Source organism: Coenobita brevimanus, chromosome 82, assembly GCF_032717465.1.
Source record: "Coenobita brevimanus isolate Jiangsu-jjx chromosome 82, ASM3271746v2, whole genome shotgun sequence".
Taxonomy (NCBI): Eukaryota; Metazoa; Arthropoda; class Malacostraca; order Decapoda; family Coenobitidae; genus Coenobita; species Coenobita brevimanus.
The window spans coordinates 17,301,426-17,321,281 of record NC_137035.1 but is presented as its reverse complement, the minus strand read 5'-3'; the positions used below and the strand labels follow the sequence as shown (position 1 = coordinate 17,321,281).

General features: G+C 43.7%; 1 protein-coding gene across 1 annotated transcript in view; it reads left to right on the top strand.

Annotated features, from left to right (window-relative positions):
• Positions 1-19,856, top strand: part of LOC145409684 (peroxisomal acyl-coenzyme A oxidase 1-like) — a 148,753-nt gene that overhangs the window by 42,576 nt on the left and 86,321 nt on the right. The window contains exons 4-5 of the mRNA XM_080280037.1: positions 3,366-3,490; positions 15,976-16,136. Of these exons, the coding sequence (XP_080136163.1) occupies positions 3,366-3,490; positions 15,976-16,136 (286 nt within the window). The remainder of the gene's footprint in view (positions 1-3,365; positions 3,491-15,975; positions 16,137-19,856) is intronic.

Here is a 19,856-nt window from a genome sequence, read left to right as displayed (position 1 = left end):
TAGACTCACTACATGTTTGTCCTTTCTTTATGCTATAGGAGAAAGAGCTAGCCTCTGAGCTTCATGGCAGTGGTAGACTCGTTCCATCACTTTCACTATCTCACTCACTAAGGCGGGTAAAGGCGGGTAGCTAGCTGGCGAGCCTCATGGAGAATTTCAAGACTGACGAAAAAAATCGGAGAATCTGCCGAACGATCGGAGATTTTCGTAAATGGGACTATTTCTCAAAACTGCCGAAATGTCAGATTTGCCGGGGCATTGGATGCCGAAATTTTGGACTTTTACTGTACCTCTCCACCCCCTCCCTCTCCCCCCCTCCACCTCACTCACATACACTCCCTTCGTCAGTCTTGCACCCTCCATCCTCTCCACATGGCCAAACCACCTCAGTGTGTTCCTCCTAACGCTTCCTATCACATCCACATCCACACCACAAAGCTCCTTTATATCCTCATTCGTCAGCCTGTCCCTCCATGTGACTCCACAGGCTCCTCTTAAATAACTCATTTCCACTGCTCTCACTCTTGACTTGTGTCCCTCCAACAACGTCAAAGCTTCACTTCCATACGTTAGAGTTGGTATCACAATACTGTCATGTAGTAACTTTTTCACTTCCATGCTCACTTCTCTGTTTTTTATCACTGCTTTCAAAGAACCAGCAACCTTTCTTCCCTGCTAAACCCTTTCAAGCACTTCACCCTCCAAACCTCAATCCTTACTCATCACACTACCCAAGTACTTAAGCGTACTCACATTTTCCAATTCCTCACCATCCTACCTCGCTGTACAGTACATTCACTGACTTCACCTCTCTCAAAGACCATCACTTTACTCTTCCCTACATTCACCTTTAGATTCCGTTTCTTGCACACTCTCCCAAACTCATCCACCAAGCCTTGCAGCTCCCCTTCGTCTTCACTCAACAACAAAGTATCATCTGCAAACAACAGTACAGGGAGTTTCCAAACACTATCCTCTCTCACCAGGGCCACTCCAACATCCACTACCCTACCTTGTACCTCTTTTATTACCCCATCCATGAACAGATTGAACAACCATGGAGACATGACACATCCCTGTTTCAACCCAACCTCTAAAGAGAAAAATTCACTTAGTTCACCATCCACACGCACTGCAGCCTTAGCACCATCATACATACTCTTCACAGCATTCAACAACTTTCCATCCACTCCAAATATTCTTAATACTTTCCACAATCCTTGTCTATCCACCCTGTCATATGCTTTCTTCAAATCCATGAAAGCCGCATACAACTTCTTTCCCTTCTCTAGAAACTTTTCCACTAAAGATCTAAGAATGAATATCTGATCTACACAACCTCTTCCCTTCCTAAAGCCTCCCTGTTCTTCTCCAACTAATTCCTCTGTTCTTTCTCTAACTCTGTCAATAAGTATCCTACCATACACTTTTCCTGTTACACTAAGAAGACAAATGCCCCTATGATTACCACACACTTCTTTTTCCCCTTTTCCTTTGTACAAGGGAATAATTATGCCTGACTTCCAATCCTCCGGGACTCTATCTTCCTCCCAGGCCAATCTGCACATCTTCCACATCCATTCTACTACTATCTCTCCTCCATGCTTCAGCATTTCACCACACACTCCATCAATTCCTGGGGCTTTCCCCAATTTAACCTTTTTCATTGCTTCCACAACTTCTATCCTACTGATTTTTTCCTGTCTTCTCATCTCCCTCCTTCTCCTAGCCATTCTCCAGCCACTTATACTTGCATTACTACCATCCTGTATGTTCAACAATTGCTTAAAGTGTTCTCTCCATCTGCTCACTCTTTCTCCCTTCTCCACTAGTAATCTACCATTTTTAATCTTTCACTCCCCTGCTAACCTCACTTCCACCCTGTCTTACTCTCTTCACCTCTTTCCAGAACATTTTCTTACAGTCTCTCCACTTTACACTCCAATTCCTTCCAACTTCCTCATATATATATGTAATAATAATACAGTAATAATGATTAATAATATAAAAATATAATAATAATAATAATAATGATTAATAATATAAAAATATAATAATAATAATAATAATAATAATACATGTAATAACAATAATAATAATAATAACAGTCATCGTCATCATCATCATCATCTAATTCTGTGTTGCCCCATGAGAAGCGCAGGAGTCCGGGGTTAGGCAAGCTGGTCCTGACATTTAAGATGACAGTGACTAGCCTCACTCATCCCTGAGTGGCATTAAGTGAGCAATAAGCCCCAACCATCCCTTGGACATAAACCTGCACTGGATCCATCCAATTGGAGTGCCTCAATTACTCACTAGACCACCAGGTGCCACAATTTGGTTATATGGTTACCACCCAGCATAGTAAATGGGTTCTTGGTGTACGGGAAATCACCTGGCTTGTCACTCAGTGTAGAGTCACCCATAGGCAGATGGAAGAGGAAAGAATGAAGGAGAGAAAGACAGAAGAGGAAGGAAGGATGAGAGGAAAGGGCAGACACCCAAAGCAGCATTACATCGAGTGAGTGGATGGTGAGCACCCCCACCGACCACAATAATAATAGTAATAATAATAATCTGGTTTTTGTTTCTCAATACTGCCACCTCTTTCTAAGGACTTTGTTAGTGCTCAACACACATTAACACTTTTGCAGCAGTTACAAAAACTGTGACATCACTCATACACAATACAAACTTCAGTAGAAGTGACAGGAATTAAACCATATAATCATCCCTCACAACACCTCTCCACATCATAGCTTACTGAAAGGTGAAAGGCTTTGAGCTGCCCCATGAATGATTCAGCTGAAGTCAGGAGATAATGGCAATGTATTTTATAATTATGGGGTTGTATAGGAAAAAGACTAATCAGAGAAAGATGAAAGATGAACAGCTCCTAGCTCATCTAGACATTACGAACCAGATACATAAATAAAATGGTATGGAAGAGATGCCAGGGGAACCTTTTAACTGCGGAAAATACAACCCAAGAATCCTGTGACTCATGTCTGTGGTGCTACAGGTGGCATTATTAATCCACTGGCTGACAGGATTTATCTACAGCTGAGTACAATTGTCAGGTGTTAGCCAGAATACTGTACAATACTCTGTCCTCATTGCATGTAACCTTTTTTTTAAAGCTCTTTTGTTTGCTGTTATATCCACTGTAAAGTACTGTACAAAAAAATTCCATATCAAAGCTCCATTGGTCATTATGAAGTATTTTGCCAGTTTTCAGTTTACCATAAAAGTTATACACAGTCCATATAACATGGACTGCCTATAAAGAATAATTTTTCAAAATAGGTTTGAAATTAAAGGAATGATATAACTTGTACTGAGCACATACTTTACTCCTTAATCAGGCTTGAAATTGGGTGAGATTGGACCTCGACTTGGCCTCAATACCAATGACAATGGATTCCTACAGTTTCAGCACCATTGTATCCCACGCACCAACATGCTGATGAAGCACTCACAAGTCTCAGAGGTCAGACATTATCCATGATTATCATCATCATCTATGGCTTGCCCCCTCCTGGGAACCCCTCAGCAAGAAATGGTCTTGACAGAACTGCTTCCATGTTATTTTGTCCTCACATACTGTCTATCTCTCAAACACTCCTTTTCCTCTTCCTTCTCTCTCACCAGCAGACTGCTCCACACTCTTCTTCCATACTAAATAAGGTCTGCCTCTACCAACATTACATTAAGTCTCACTTCCAAAAATATTCCTTGGCATGCTATAGTATTTATGTGCATTCTTTGAATGTGTCCATACCACCATGCTCCTTCAACTTAAGGTTGAAACAGGAATGTGCCATGTCTCCATGGTTGTTCAATCTGTATATAGATGGGGTTATAAAAGAGATACAAGGTAGGGCAGTGGATGTTGGAGCGGCCCTAGTGAGAGAGGGCAGTGTTTGGAAACTCCCTGTACTGTTGTTTGAAGATACTGCATTGTTAAGTGAAGACAAAGGGGAGCTGCAAGGCTTGATGGATGAGTCTGGGAGTGTTTGTAAGAAACGGAATCTAAAGGAGAATGTAGGGAAGAGTAAAGTTATGGTCTTTGAGAGAGGTGAAGTCAGTGAATGAAGAGTGAGGCTGGATGAAGAGGAAATGGAAAATGTGAGTACGTTTAAGTACTTGGGTGGTGTGATGAGTAAGGATGGAAGTTTGGAGGGTGAAGTGCTTGAAAGGGTATGACAAGGTAGAAAGGTTGCTGGTTCCTTGAATGCAGTGATAAGAAACAGGGAAGTGAGCATGGAAGTGAAAAAGTTACTACATGACAGTATTGTGATACCAACTCCAACGTATGGAAGTGAAGCTTGGACGTTGTTGGAGGGATACAAGACAAGAGTGAGAGCAGTGGAAATGAGTTATTTGAGAGGAGCCTGTGGAGTCACATGGAAAGACAGACTGACATATGAGGATGTGAAGGAGCATTGTGGTGTGGATGTGATGAGAAGCATTAGGAGAAACACACTGAGGTGGTATGGCCATGCAGAGAGGATGGAGAGTGAGAGACTGATGAGAAGCGTGTATGTGAGTGAGGTGGAGGGGGAGAGAGGGATGGGAAGGCCAAGGATGAGATAGACAGATGGAGTGGAGAGGTACGTGAGAGAGAGGGGTGTGAACTGGGAGCAGGGCAGTGAAATGGCGGGGGACAGGTTGACGAGGAGGCGATTTGTTTGTGGCCACCCCGTATGGGATTAAGGCATCTGGCAACAGATAGACAGATAGATAGTAATTCAACATCTCACTCTGATAGCCCTTTCTTCCATTCCAAGAGACAAGGTCTGTTCAGAAAGTATCCAACAGTAGGCTCTAAAAAAATAATTTGCTAACCTGTTGAGCTAGGACACGAATCCCCATCAAAGTAGGCATCTTCTGACTTGACACGCGTAGCCCAGCATTCTTTCCACTGCTGAAACATTATTCAAAATCAGTTTTTGGTGTCTCCTGCTGGTGCTGCATCGCATTTGTCATGATCTCTTCTCTCGTCTCGTCTCAAATCAGGAACCCATCAGCGAAGTTTTGTGCTTAGGGAATAACCAAAAGTTGCACAGAGCCATGTCTGGTGAACAGGGAACCTACTGGACCTAAGGGATGTGCTTGGCCAAAAATTCCTGAATCAGTTGAGAAAAATGGGCAGGGGCATTGTCATGGTGCAGCCTCCAACTTGCCGGATTCCAGAACATCACAAAGATGACGGATAACGTCAAGGTAGTAATGTTTGTTAACAGTCTGACCTTTTGATACGTATTCATGATGCACAACACCACGGTAGTCGAAAAAAACGGTCAATATGAGAATGCAGTTCACCTTGCTGCAGACCTGTCATGCTTTATTTTGCTGAGGCAACCCTGCATGCTTCCACTGGGATGACTGTGCTTTGCTTTCTGGGTCGTACCCATACACCCAAGTCTCATCTCCAGTGATAACAGTCTTCAGAAAGTCTGGATCGTGATTTGCACACTCCTACGTGTCTTGAGTAACATTCATCAGAGAGAAGAAATCATGATGAATGCGACGAAGCACCTGCAGGAGATACTGAAAACCAACTTTCAAAATGTTTCAGGCAATGGAAAGAATGCTGGGCTACATGTATCAAATCAGAAGAGGCTTACTTTGACAGGTATTAGTGTCCTAGCTCAACAGGTTAGACATTCATTTTTTCAGAGCCTACGGTTGGATACTTTCTGCAGAGATGTCATATCCATAAATTTTTTTATTCATTATACCATTTATCCTGTTTATTCCCATAGCCATTCTGAAAAGGGTAATTTCCACAACATGTAACCTAGAAAGTTTTCTGTCACTCCCTACCAAAGTTTCTTTCCCACACGAGAGTGTCAGCAGTAAAATATTGTAATGCAAGGTCCTCTTAACTTCTACAGCTACCATCCCATCTTTCATAATAGAGCCAAGTTCTCCACCTACTCTTCTCTCATGAAGTGAAGTGATCTTTCTTTAACCTCACACTCCATTTTGCCATGTTTACTCAATACCTCTCCCAGATATTAATGTCATTAACCTCCTTGAGCATCTCACCTCCCACCTGTACCCTTCAGTTAACTCTGCTTCCTTTCTTTATCCTATATTGCATGCCAAATCTAGTTTCACATTCTTTCCTATTAGATAACATTATTTTGTTTTTGTTGATATTCAAATTCTTTTTATGCAAGGTCTTTCAAGAGCTTTGTGGACTGGTGCATTGCTTTGTGGATACTTGTGAGTGTCATGCTTTGAAAGTAAACGTACATAAGAATGAAGTGATGGTTGTTGAGAAAGAAGGTGACTCCCAGTGTGACGTGATGGTGAATGGAGAGAGACTTGAGCTGGTGAGGAAGTTTAAGTACCTGGGTGTAGTGGCAGAGAAGAGAGATAAATGTGCAAAGGAAATGGAAAGTAAAGTACTGGTAGCCCATGGAAGGAAAGTGGGTGGCGCTTTAACCCCCAAAACGCGGCCATGGACAGCTGACCCCCCCCATATGGCGGGGTTATCGCGGTCTGAGTACCTGTAAGAAAATATTAGCCAAAAATCAGAGATTAACCCTAGAACATTATACTTGGTATGGCAGACAGTACTTACATTCAGCTTTCTCCAGAGACAGGTGTTGAGCCTTCATGGACTACCCAAGGACTTGTGGAGACTTGCAAAGTTGGGTAACAAAATCTTCACTTTCACACCTCCAGCAACCCAGTTTCCCCTCTAACACAGCCTCATTCTGTCACAGTAAACTTTATACTACAACGTACAGGTAGTTTGGAATCCGTATTTGTACAATAAACACTGAAAATAAGGCTAAACTCAACGGAGCGTACGGCCGACATGCAGCGCGGTGGCGGTCTTCCCGTCATTCAACAAACATTTCCATTTTCATAGCTAAAAACACGTATACTACATTATTTTCAAACATAGTACTTCCCAAAAGACCACCGTGGCACGCTTTTATTCTGCCTCATGCCCGTCACTTTATTCTCGTTCCTGTCGGCTGCTCGCATTGACTCGGAAGAGCTAGAACTCGCCATAATGTCACTTTGAAACCCTGCGGTAAACTGACGCTAAACAGGGGAAAAATGCGCGAAAAAAAGCTAGTGTGACAACTGGGGAAACAAGCGTTTCCTATTAGCATAAACTGCTTGTGAGAGGAGAGCGCAGATTTACAGTTCTGAGCAGTCAGCACGCTGCCATATATCACAGCCAGGCTGGCCAGGCTGTCGTGGGGGGTGGGGGGGAAAAAACGTGATACTTGGCAACAACGGAGGTCAGTAGTACAAACGTCAAGTATGCTAATTGTAGCTAAAGGGTGGTGGTACTGATAGACAATACCAGCTGGAACATCCTTGCCTGGGTTTATTCAAAATTAACACAAATCGCAAACGCGACGATCCGCCGTTATGTCCTTTTTGGCGATCATCGCTTTTGCGACGATCCGCGTTTAAAGGGTTAAAGGTCTGGATATAAAATATGCCTGAGTGTGGAGGCTGCAAGAGGATTGCATGAAGGAGCTTAGGACCCACATTAATATATGGGTGTGAGACACTGATATGGCATGAAAATGCAGTGGTTATGAATAAGAGCAGTGGCAATGGGGTCACTGAGGAATGTGTGTGAAATACAGAGAGTGCGCAGGATAAGGAATAAAAAGATTTATGAAAGAGTTGGGGTCTGGACAGTGGAGTTGAAGAGAGTGTGCTTAGATTGTTTGGTCATTTTTACCGAATGGGTATAAATAGGGTGGTGGAAAAAAAAAACTATGAGTGAGTTTGAAAGTGAGAGGTGTGGTTGGCCAAGGAAAAAGTGGATCCAAGTGTGACAGGATGACATGCCTTGCATGCTTCATAAACTTTCTCAGTCCATCCCATCATAAGCCTTCTCCAAGTCCATAAATGCAACATACAGTTTATTTGCAATATATTTTTCAGCTAATACCCTTTTTAAACTACAGTGGAGATAACAGTGCAGAGTTAGTCATGCTTGACTCCTGCTCAAACAGTCTCCCCAAAGCTGAACAGAATCATCTGGTGGTGGTAGTAGTGGTAACAGTAGTAGTAGGAGTAAGAGTAGTTGTTGTAGTAGTAGTAGGAGTAGTAGTAGTAGTAGTAGTAGTAGTAGTAGTAGTGGTAGTTGTATTAGTAGTAGTAGTTGTAGTAATAGTTGTAGTAATAGTTGTATCACCACCCCAGGTTCATAATGCCTGAACAGTGGAGCTGTTCAGCTATGTCAGTGACACTATGAGGGCATCCCTCTTGAGCACTTGCTGGTGACAACATGTATAAAAGAAAAAATACCCCTGTATGCCATTGGAATAAAGTGGTTCATGTCCAGGATGTGTGTCGGCCAAATGCCACAGTATGGGAAACATCTGGAAGTGCGACACACATAGATGTAATTAACCCCTAAAGTACTTATGGGATCGACTGATCCTTTTCCAGAATTTCGCTGGATGCCACACGTGATCGATACAGGAGCCTTTGTAAAAAAAAAAAAAACTGCGGACACTAGGCTTCGGCCTGTTGTGACGTATATCGATGCAAACCAATGAGAATTAAGTCCTGAGTAAGGAGGGGGGAAGATCAGGGCCCATACCCATGGTGGGGGGGTGATTCCTCCACCGTCCTCTCGCCACCTTCCTCTACCCCAATACCTTTGCTCCCTCTCCCTCTCCCTCGCCTCTGACCGTCTCCTGCTCCCTTCCTCCCCCTCCACCACCATCCTCCATCATGCAACCGTGGTTTCCCCCCCTTTCCCCCCCCCTCCCTGTCTCCATGGGGAGGGTTATATCCCCCTACCCACCTTCCACACCCCTGTGTTCCCTCTCTGCCTTTTCTCTTTGTCTTGTGGTCTATCTCCCACCTCTATACCCCCATACCACTGCTCCAGGCCTCTCCCCACCCCACCCCCACCCCCTGTAGTATGCCGTCCACTTACCTCCCCCCCCACCTAGAGTATATACATTATTGTATATTGTATATATACTATTGTTACTACCCCTGGGGGTAGGGGGGTTTTCAAGAATACTCCCCCAGTATCCCTGCTTGTCGTAAAAGGCGACTAAAAGGGTTGGCGGAGGGTTAGTGCCCCTCCCCGGAAAACAACTAACTAAAAAACAAACAAGAAGCCTCGGACAAGGACTGACCAAACGATGACGACCCAGGACCGGACAAAGGACTTGGTAATGAGTACATGGAATGTAAGAGGAGCGAATGATGAGGTGAAAGAGAGAGAGATTGTCCAGGTGCTTGAGGGTGCGAAAGTGGATGTATGTGGAATAACTGAAACAAAATGGAGAGGAGAAAGTGTGAGAGAATGGGAGTATGGATGGGGTATATGTGCAGGAGTAGATGAGAATGAGAGGGCAAAGGAAGGAGTATGTATAGTTGTGAGTAAAAGATGGAAGAAGAGCATAAGACAGTATGGATCAGTTGGGTCAAGGATTGTGTGGGTAAAGTTGAAAGTTGGAATACAAATATGGGCGATTGTGTGCGTGTATGCGCCAACGCAAGATCGTGCTAGAAGAGTGAGAGAAGAGTTCTGGACAAATGTGGAAATGTGCATGGAAAAGTTTGGAAGGAATGAGAGAGTGTTTTTGATTGGTGATATGAATGGTAGAGTTGGTAATGTGAAGGTGGATGGAATAGTTGGTGAGTGGGGTGTGCCTGCCGAGATAGATGAGAATGGGAGTGCGTTAGTGGACATTTGTGCTGGGAGGGGTTGGTGATAGCCAATACCCTCTTCAGGCATAAAATGATCCACAGGTATACATGGCGAGTGATGAGAAGGGTCGGTGGTGAACTGAATGAAAGGAAGGCAATGATTGATTATGTGTGTGTGGATGAAAGGATGCGAAGATGTGTAAAGGATGCAAGAGTGTATAGAGGTTGGGGGAGTGGACTTTCTGACCACTACTTGGTGGTGGCCAGAATTAGGATGCAAGTGAGATGGAGGAATAGAAGAAGGGAAAGACGAGAGGAAGGAGTAGTTGCAAGGAGAGTGGAAAGGTTACAAGAGGATGAGAAAAAGGCAGAGTATAAGAGAGAAGTGGAGGAACGATTGGGCAAATATGAATTGGAGCAGATGGGAGATGTGGAAGGTGTGTGTAAGGTATTTACAGAAGAAATATGTGCAGCATGTGATGTGGTGTGTGGCAATGGGGTCACTGAGGAATGTGTGTGAAATACAGAGAGTGCGCAGGATAAGGAATAAAAAGATTTATGAAAGAGTTGGGGTCTGGACAGTGGAGTTGAAGAGAGTGTGCTTAGATTGTTTGGTCATTTTTACCGAATGGGTATAAATAGGGTGGTGGAAAAAAAAAACTATGAGTGAGTTTGAAAGTGAGAGGTGTGGTTGGCCAAGGAAAAAGTGGATCCAAGTGTGACAGGATGACATGCCTTGCATGCTTCATAAACTTTCTCAGTCCATCCCATCATAAGCCTTCTCCAAGTCCATAAATGCAACATACAGTTTATTTGCAATATATTTTTCAGCTAATACCCTTTTTAAACTACAGTGGAGATAACAGTGCAGAGTTAGTCATGCTTGACTCCTGCTCAAACAGTCTCCCCAAAGCTGAACAGAATCATCTGGTGGTGGTAGTAGTGGTAACAGTAGTAGTAGGAGTAAGAGTAGTTGTTGTAGTAGTAGTAGGAGTAGTAGTAGTAGTAGTAGTAGTAGTAGTAGTAGTGGTAGTTGTATTAGTAGTAGTAGTTGTAGTAATAGTTGTAGTAATAGTTGTATCACCACCCCAGGTTCATAATGCCTGAACAGTGGAGCTGTTCAGCTATGTCAGTGACACTATGAGGGCATCCCTCTTGAGCACTTGCTGGTGACAACATGTATAAAAGAAAAAATACCCCTGTATGCCATTGGAATAAAGTGGTTCATGTCCAGGATGTGTGTCGGCCAAATGCCACAGTATGGGAAACATCTGGAAGTGCGACACACATAGATGTAATTAACCCCTAAAGTACTTATGGGATCGACTGATCCTTTTCCAGAATTTCGCTGGATGCCACACGTGATCGATACAGGAGCCTTTGTAAAAAAAAAAAAAACTGCGGACACTACGCTTCGGCCTGTTGTGACGTATATCGATGTAAACCAATGAGAATTAAGTCCTGAGTAAGGAGGGGGGAAGATCAGGGCCCATACCCATGGTGGGGGGGTGATTCCTCCACCGTCCTCTCGCCACCTTCCTCTACCCCAATACCTTTGCTCCCTCTCCCTCTCCCTCGCCTCTGACCGTCTCCTGCTCCCTTCCTCCCCCTCCACCACCATCCTCCATCATGCAACCGTGGTTTCCCCCCCTTTCCCCCCCCCTCCCTGTCTCCATGGGGAGGGTTATATCCCCCTACCCACCTTCCACACCCCTGTGTTCCCTCTCTGCCTTTTCTCTTTGTCTTGTGGTCTATCTCCCACCTCTATACCCCCATACCACTGCTCCAGGCCTCTCCCCACCCCACCCCCACCCCCTGTAGTATGCCGTCCACTTACCTCCCCCCCCCACCTAGAGTATTATACATTATTGTATATTGTATATATACTATTGTTACTACCCCTGGGGGTAGGGGGGTTTTCAAGAATACTCCCCCAGTATCCCTGCTTGTAGTAAAAGGCGACTAAAAGGGTTGGCGGAGGGTTAGTGCCCCTCCCCGGAAAACAACTAACTAAAAAAACAAACAAGAAGCCTCGGACAAGGACTGACCAAACGATGACGACCCAGGACCGGACAAAGGACTTGGTAATGAGTACATGGAATGTAAGAGGAGCGAATGATGAGGTGAAAGAGAGAGAGATTGTCCAGGTGCTTGAGGGTGCGAAAGTGGATGTATGTGGAATAACTGAAACAAAATGGAGAGGAGAAAGTGTGAGAGAATGGGAGTATGGATGGGGTATATGTGCAGGAGTAGATGAGAATGAGAGGGCAAAGGAAGGAGTATGTATAGTTGTGAGTAAAAGATGGAAGAAGAGCATAAGACAGTATGGATCAGTTGGGTCAAGGATTGTGTGGGTAAAGTTGAAAGTTGGAATACAAATATGGGCGATTGTGTGCGTGTATGCGCCAACGCAAGATCGTGCTAGAAGAGTGAGAGAAGAGTTCTGGACAAATGTGGAAATGTGCATGGAAAAGTTTGGAAGGAATGAGAGAGTGTTTTTGATTGGTGATATGAATGGTAAAGTTGGTAATGTGAAGGTGGATGGAATAGTTGGTGAGTGGGGTGTGCCTGCCGAGATAGATGAGAATGGGAGTGCGTTAGTGGACATTTGTGCTGGGAGGGGGTTGGTGATAGCCAATACCCTCTTCAGGCATAAAATGATCCACAGGTATACATGGCGAGTGATGAGAAGGGTCGGTGGTGAACTGAATGAAAGGAAGGCAATGATTGATTATGTGTGTGTGGATGAAAGGATGCGAAGATGTGTAAAGGATGCAAGAGTGTATAGAGGTTGGGGGAGTGGACTTTCTGACCACTACTTGGTGGTGGCCAGAATTAGGATGCAAGTGAGATGGAGGAATAGAAGAAGGGAAAGACGAGAGGAAGGAGTAGTTGCAAGGAGAGTGGAAAGGTTACAAGAGGATGAGAAAAAGGCAGAGTATAAGAGAGAAGTGGAGGAACGATTGGGCAAATATGAATTGGAGCAGATGGGAGATGTGGAAGGTGTGTGTAAGGTATTTACAGAAGAAATATGTGCAGCATGTGATGTGGTGTGTGGAAGGAAGAGAAGGCGGAGGGGGGTGCAAGGAACAGCGTGGTGGACTGAAGAGGTGAAACAGGCTGTGGCACAAAAGAAGAAAGCATACAATGAATGGGTGAGAAATAGGGGCGTGGAAGAAGTTGAGAGGCGGAAGAGAGAGTTATATGTGGAAAGGAAGAGAGAGGTGAAAAGATTAGTAAGAGAGAGTAAGAAGAGAGTGGATGAGGAATTTGGAAGGAATTTGAGTGTAAAGTGGAGAGACTGTAAGAAAATGTTCTAGAAAGAGGTGAAAAGAGTAAGACAGGGTGGAAGTGAAGTTAGCAGGGGAGTGAAAGATAAAAATGGTAGGTTACTAGTGGAGAAGGGAAAAAAAGTGAGCAGATGGAGAGAACACTTTAAGGAATTGTTGAACGTGGAGGATGGAAATAATGCAAGTGTAAGTGGCTGGGGAATGGCTGGGAGAAGGAGGGAGGTGAGAAGACAGGAAGAAATCAGTAGGATAGAAGTTGTGGAAGCAATGAAGAAAGTTAAATCGGGGAAAGCCCCAGGAATTGATGGAGTGTGTGGTGAAATGCTGAAGCATGGGGGAGAGATAGTAGTAGAATGGATGTGGAAGATGTGCAGATTGGCCTGGGAGGAAGGTAGAGTCCCGGAGGATTGGAAGTCAGGTATAATTATTCCCTTGTACAAAGGAAAAGGGGAAAAAGAAGTGTGTGGTAATCATAGGGGCATTTGTCTTCTTAGTATAATAGGAAAAGTGTATGGTAGGATACTTATAGACAGAGTTAGAGAAAGAACAGAGAAATTAGTTGGAGAAGAACAGGGAGGCTTTAGGAAGGGAAGAGGTTGTGTGGATCAGATATTCATTCTTAGATCTTTAGTGGAAAAGTTTCTAGAGAAGGGAAAGAAGTTGTATGCGGCTTTCATGGATTTGGAGAAAGCATATGACAGGGTGGATAGACAAGGATTGTGGAAAGTGTTAAGAATACATGGAGTAGATGGGAAGTTGTTGAATGCTGTGAAGAGTATGTACGATGGTGCGAAGGCTGCAGTGCGTGTGGATGGTGAACTAAGTGAATTTTTCTCCTTGAAAGTTGGGTTGAAACAGGGATGTGTCATGTCTCCATGGTTGTTCAATCTGTACATGGATGGGGTAATAAAAGAGGTACAAGGTAGGGTAGTGGATGTTGGAGTGGCCCTGGTGAGAGAGGATAGTGTTTGGAAACTCCCTGTACTGTTGTTTGCAGATGATACTGTGTTGTTGAGTGAAGACGAAGGGGAGCTGCAAGGCTTGGTGGATGAGTTTGGGAGAGTGTGTAAGAAACGGAACCTAAAGGTGAATGTAGGGAAGAGTAAAGTGATGGTCTTTGAGAGAGGTGAAGTTAGTGAATGTACAGCGAGGTTAGATGGTGAGGAATTGGAAAATGTGAGTACGTTTAAGTATTTGGGTAGTGTGATGAGTAAGGATGGAGGTTTGGAGGGTGAAGTGCTTGAAAGGGTACAGCAGGGAAGAAAGGTTGCTGGTTCCTTGAAAGCAGTGATAAGAAACAGGGAAGTGAGCATGGAAGTGAAAAAGTTACTACATGACAGTATTGTGATACCAACTCTAACGTACGGAAGTGAAGCTTGGACATTGTTGGAAGGACACAAGTCAAGAGTGAGAGCAGTGGAAATGAGTTATTTAAGAGGAGCCTGTGGAGTCACGTGGAGAGACAGGCTGACGAATGAGGATATAAAGGAGCGTTGTGGTGTGGATGTGGATGTGATAGGAAGCGTTATGAGGAACACACTGAGGTGGTTTGGCCATGTGGAGAGGATGGAGGGTGAGAGACTGACGAAGAGAGTGTATGTGAGTGAGGTGGAGGGGGGAAGAGGGAGGGGGAGGCCGAGGATGAGATGGAGGGATGGGGTGGAGAGGTATATGAGAGAGGGGGGTGTGAGTTGGGAGCAGGGGAGTGAAATGGCGGGGGACAGGGCGACTTGGAGGCGATTTGTTTGTGGCCACCCCAAACGGGATTGAGGCGTCTGGCAATAGATAGATAGATAGTTACTATTCATGTTGCGTGTTTTCATTCAATACCAGACTTTGCATGCTTTAGCTCAATTTCTTTTTTATTTCGACAGCTACACAGCTATGCGGGAAGGGGATGGGGGGAGGGAAGGTGAGGAGGGGAGAAGTGTTGGGGGGGAAGGGTGTTGGGAGTGAGTGAGGTACACCGACATAATTATATTGCATGCTATTGTTTGGGGGAAAAAAAAAAATGAGCTGGAAAATTCTGAAGGGGGGTGGGGGAGGAGGGGGGTAGCTCTAGCTTTTTTTTCCCCTTGAAATTCTTACGGCTTCTTGATTTGACAGCTCTGAGAGGAGGAGAGAGGAGGGAAGGGGTGAGGGGAGAGGGTATGGTGGAGTGTAACACCTGGAAAAAGGTTTTGCATGCATTGGCTCAATTTCTTTTTTATTTTGACAGCTACACAGCTATGAGGGAAGGGAATGGGGGAGGGAAGGCGGGAAGGGAAGAAGTGTTGGGGGGGAAGGGTGTTGGGAGTGAGTAAGGAACACTGACATAATTATTGCGCATACTATTGTTTGAATTAAAAAAAAAAAAAATATTAAGCTGGAAAATTCTAAGGGGTGGGGACAGGGGGGAGGGGGAAGGGGAGGAAGAGAGGGTGGGTGATGGGAGTGGGTGAGGAAGGTAATGGGAGGGGAGAAATGAGAGAGGGATAAGGTGGGAGTGCATAAAAAACTGGAGTCGCCCCGCCTGGAAGGGTAACTTTTTTTAACTTTGGCAGGCTATAGCTCATGAACCAGTTAGTCTAAAATGCTCTGGTTTGCAGTATAAGGTGTGTAAATTCAAGCTCTAAACCTTGGGCATAAAACTTTTAACTTCTGTAAGAGTTGAAAAATCGGCTTCATATACTGTACAGATTTTCAGGGAAGTTCGGTCGATCGAAATGCATATCCTAGGGATTAAAAAAGAAATTGCACTTGGTAGTCACGACCAACTTGAAAAAAGAAAGTATAACTGGTAATTCATCATCAGCTTACTGAGGAAATAACTATGTGAAACTCCTCCAATAAATTTTTTTTTTTCGTTTTCTTTTTTGCCAGCTATAAAAGCCACCCAGGCCATTTATCTTAATGTGTACACAAGTGGGGTTGGTGGAGGATTAGTGCCCCTCCCTGTAAAACAATTAACTCTAAGCCCTTGGCCACCCCGTGTGGGATACATGGCGTCTGGCAATGAATGAATGAATGATGTTCATTACAGGATGGGCAATACGTGAAGCCTCTGCACAGTAAGCTTTCCTATGGTGCCATGGTTCAGACACGTGTGGGCATAGTCTTTGATGTGAGCAAGAAACTCATGCGTGCCGTCACCATTGCAACACGGTATTCTGCAGTGCGCCACCAGTCAGAGATGGTTCCAGGGTGAGATCACAGTTATCCAGTTTTATAGTAATTCAACTTTCTTCACTACTTTTGATGATTTATAAAAAGTTTTCAGTAACATGAAAGTTGTATTTTGAGCTAATGAGAGGTAGCACTGGTAAGAGAACCTTGAATAATTACATAATGTAACAGAATAAGCAATAAAACAGGTTTATGCAAACCCAAAAACCTACCTTTCACTTGTAATGAGTGAGTCTGGAGTCACATCTCGGGAAAGTGACTTCAAATTATTTACTCACCACACAGGCAACAGATGGTTGATGGAGGAATCATCCCAGACTCAGACAATCTAGGTCAGGGTGCAATGCTTCTTGTCCATAATTATAAAATCTTTGGTTAAAACCAGATACTGCAAACACTTTATTTTGTTCAAAGACAGACAGACAACCTGACAAACAGACACATCACATCAAACAGCACATAGAAACCACTCTCAGATCCGTAGTGCAGGCATAATAAGTTCATACAGCACAACAACACAACCTAACAAAAGAAGTCTCATGTAAAATAATAGTGTGAAAAAGATGAGTCTGTCAGAATGAATTCTCTAATGAGTGTTACATTAGCAAAGGTGTGTGAGATGAGAGGAAGTGTTGGGAGTGTGTGAGCAAGGGTGTGGCAGTATGAAAAGCCACTGTGTGTGAAGGAAGGGGAGAGTAGGAAGGAAAAGACAGCTTGTGCAGAAGAGGGAGCGAGAAGTTAACTAAAATTAAGGGAGATGACATGTAGCAGTAAATGTGTAATGTGTGAAAGAAGAATGGGTAAGGGAGGATGCATGTTTGAGGAAGTGCATGTGGATGACGGGGTATGTGCATCTAGCAGAAGGTGGGTAAGAGGTAGGAGAAAGGATGGAGAGTGTGTGTCAGTGAGGGAAAGGGGGCCTCTTTAACCCGTACCAAGCTGGCGACGTAGATCTACATCCCCTTCAAAAACACCGGTGATTTAGATCTACGACCTGCAGGACTGAGAAGTTGCTGCAAGCAACCAAAGTAAAATGGAAGGTAATATCATATCTCGCTAACTTCAGACATTTCTCCGCTACACTTACAATACTGATTTAGGAGTGCAGGAGGCAAATGAGTCTTCACAGGTTCACAGCTGCTCTGCTCTGTCTGTAACCTTGAAGATTACAGAGGTCGAGTGGCACCAACCTGACTCGATTCAACCTACTTTCTGGCTTTGGTGATTACTTTTCTTAGTGCCAGGGATCTTATATTGTTGTATTAAGCCCATTTATCCACCAAAAAAAAAAAAAAAAAAAAAAAAAAATCGGCTCACAATCTCACACGTTCTGCTCTCTCAGTAACCTCAAAGATTTCAGAGGTAGACTGGCATCAACCTGACTTGATTCAACCAACTATCTGGCCTTAGTGATTAACTTATTATTAGTGCCAGGGACCTTATATCGATGTATTAACCCCATTTAGCCAGAAAAAAAGATCCAAAATCGGCTGGCATGTTTTTTTTTTTTTTTTTTTTGCCCAGCACGGTATGAATTAACAAGAGCATTAAATTCTTCATCATTTCATTTTTAACATTAACATTACGCATCTATGAAGTTAGTAATCATTTAGAAATAAAAACTTCCTTGCACAATCATCCATTAATTGAACCTCAAGAGGTAAGGGAGATTCATTCAAACTCTCTGCTTCCATTCCTGGCATTTACTATATACAGGCATACCCCAGTTTAATGATGTATTGGTTAAGTAAAAACCCTTCACTAAGCAGGGTATCGTATCTCTGGGTAGATTTAACATGTAAAGGATGCGTTTTTGAGCCTTGGGTTTCCCCCCAAACCAATCCTAAACCCACCCAAATGCATCCAAAAACAAGTTTCTAGCTAACCTAAACCCCCAAGTATCCTTTAAAACATGCTAAACTAAGCCTAAAAGCAGTTTATAACTCACTTAAACTAAAAAATAAAATCTGAATATCATCAAAAACAAGTCTTGAAAAAATCTATCTATCTATCTATTGCCAGACACCTTAATCCCTTATATGGGGTGGCCATAAACAAATCGCCTCCATGTCAACCTGTCCCCCACCATTTCACTGCCCTGCTCCCAATTCACACACCCTCTCTCTCTCATATACCTCTCCACTCCATCCCTCCATCTCATCCTTGGCCTTCTCCTCCCTCTCTACCCCTCCACCTCACTCACATACACTCTCCTCGTTAGTCTCACTCTCCATCCTCTCCACATGGCCAAACCACTTCAGTGTGTCTCTCCTAATGCTTCCTATCACATCCACATCCACACCACAATGCTTCTTCACATCCTCATTTGTCATTCTGTCTCTCCATGTGACTCCACAGGCTCCTCTCAAATAACACATTTCCACTGCTATCACTCTTGACTTGTGTCCCTCCAACAATGTCCAAGCTTCACTTCCATACGTTAGAGTTGGTATCACAATACTGTCATGTAATAGCTTTTTCACTTCCATGCTCACGTCCTTGTTTCTTATCACTGCTTTCAAGGAACCAGCAACCTTTCTTCCTTGCTGTACCCTTTCAAGCACTTCACCCTCCAAACTTCCATCCTTACTCATCAGACTACCCAAGTACTTAAAAGTACTCACATTTTCCATTTCCTCATCATCCAGCCTCACTCTACATTCACTGACTTCACCCCTCTCAAAAACCATCATCTTGCTCTTCCCTGCATTCACCTTTAGATTCCATTTCTTACACACTCTCCCAAAGTCAACCACCAAGCCTTGCAGCTCCCCTTCATCTTCACTTAACAACACAGTATCATCTGCAAACAACAGTACAGGGAGTTTCCAAACAATGCCCTCTCTCACAAGGGCCACTCCAACATCCACTGCCCTACCTTGTATCTCTTTTATAACCTCATCCATATACAGACTGAACAACCATGGAGACATGACACATCCCTGTTTCAACACAACCTTCAAACAGAAAAACTCACTTAGTTCATGATCCACATGCACTGCAGACTTAGCACCCTCATATATACTCTTCACAGCATTCAACAACTTCCCATCTACTCCATATATTCTTAATACTTTCCACAATCCTTGTCTATCCACCCTGTCATATGCTTTCTCCAAATCCATGAAAGCCGCATACAACTTCTTTCCCTTCTCTAGACACTATTCCACTAAAGATCTAAGAATGAATATCTGATCTACACAACCTCTTCCCTTCCTAAAGCCTCCCTGTTCTTCTCCAACTAATTCCTCTGTTATTTCCCTGACTCTGTCATTAAGTATCCTACCACATACTTTTCCTATTACACTAAGACAAATGCCCCTATGATTACCACACACTTCTTTTTCCCCTTTTCCTTTGTAGAAGGGAATACTTAACCTGACTTCCATTCATTCAGGACTTTACCTTTCTCCCAGGCCAATCTGCACGTCTTTCACATCGATTCTACTACCATCTCTCCCCCATGCTTCAGCATTTCACCACACATTCCATCAATTCCTGGGGCTTTCCCCATTTTAACTTTCTTCATTACTTCCACAACTTCCATCCTACTGATTTCTTCCTGTCTTCTCACCTCCCTTCTTCTCCCAGCCATTCCCCAGCCACTTACACCCGTATTACTTTCATTCTCTACGTTCAACAATTCCTTAAAGTGTTCTCTCCATCTGCTCACTTTTTCTCCTTTCTCAACTAGTAATTTACCATTTTGATCTTTCACTCCCCTACTAACTTCATTGC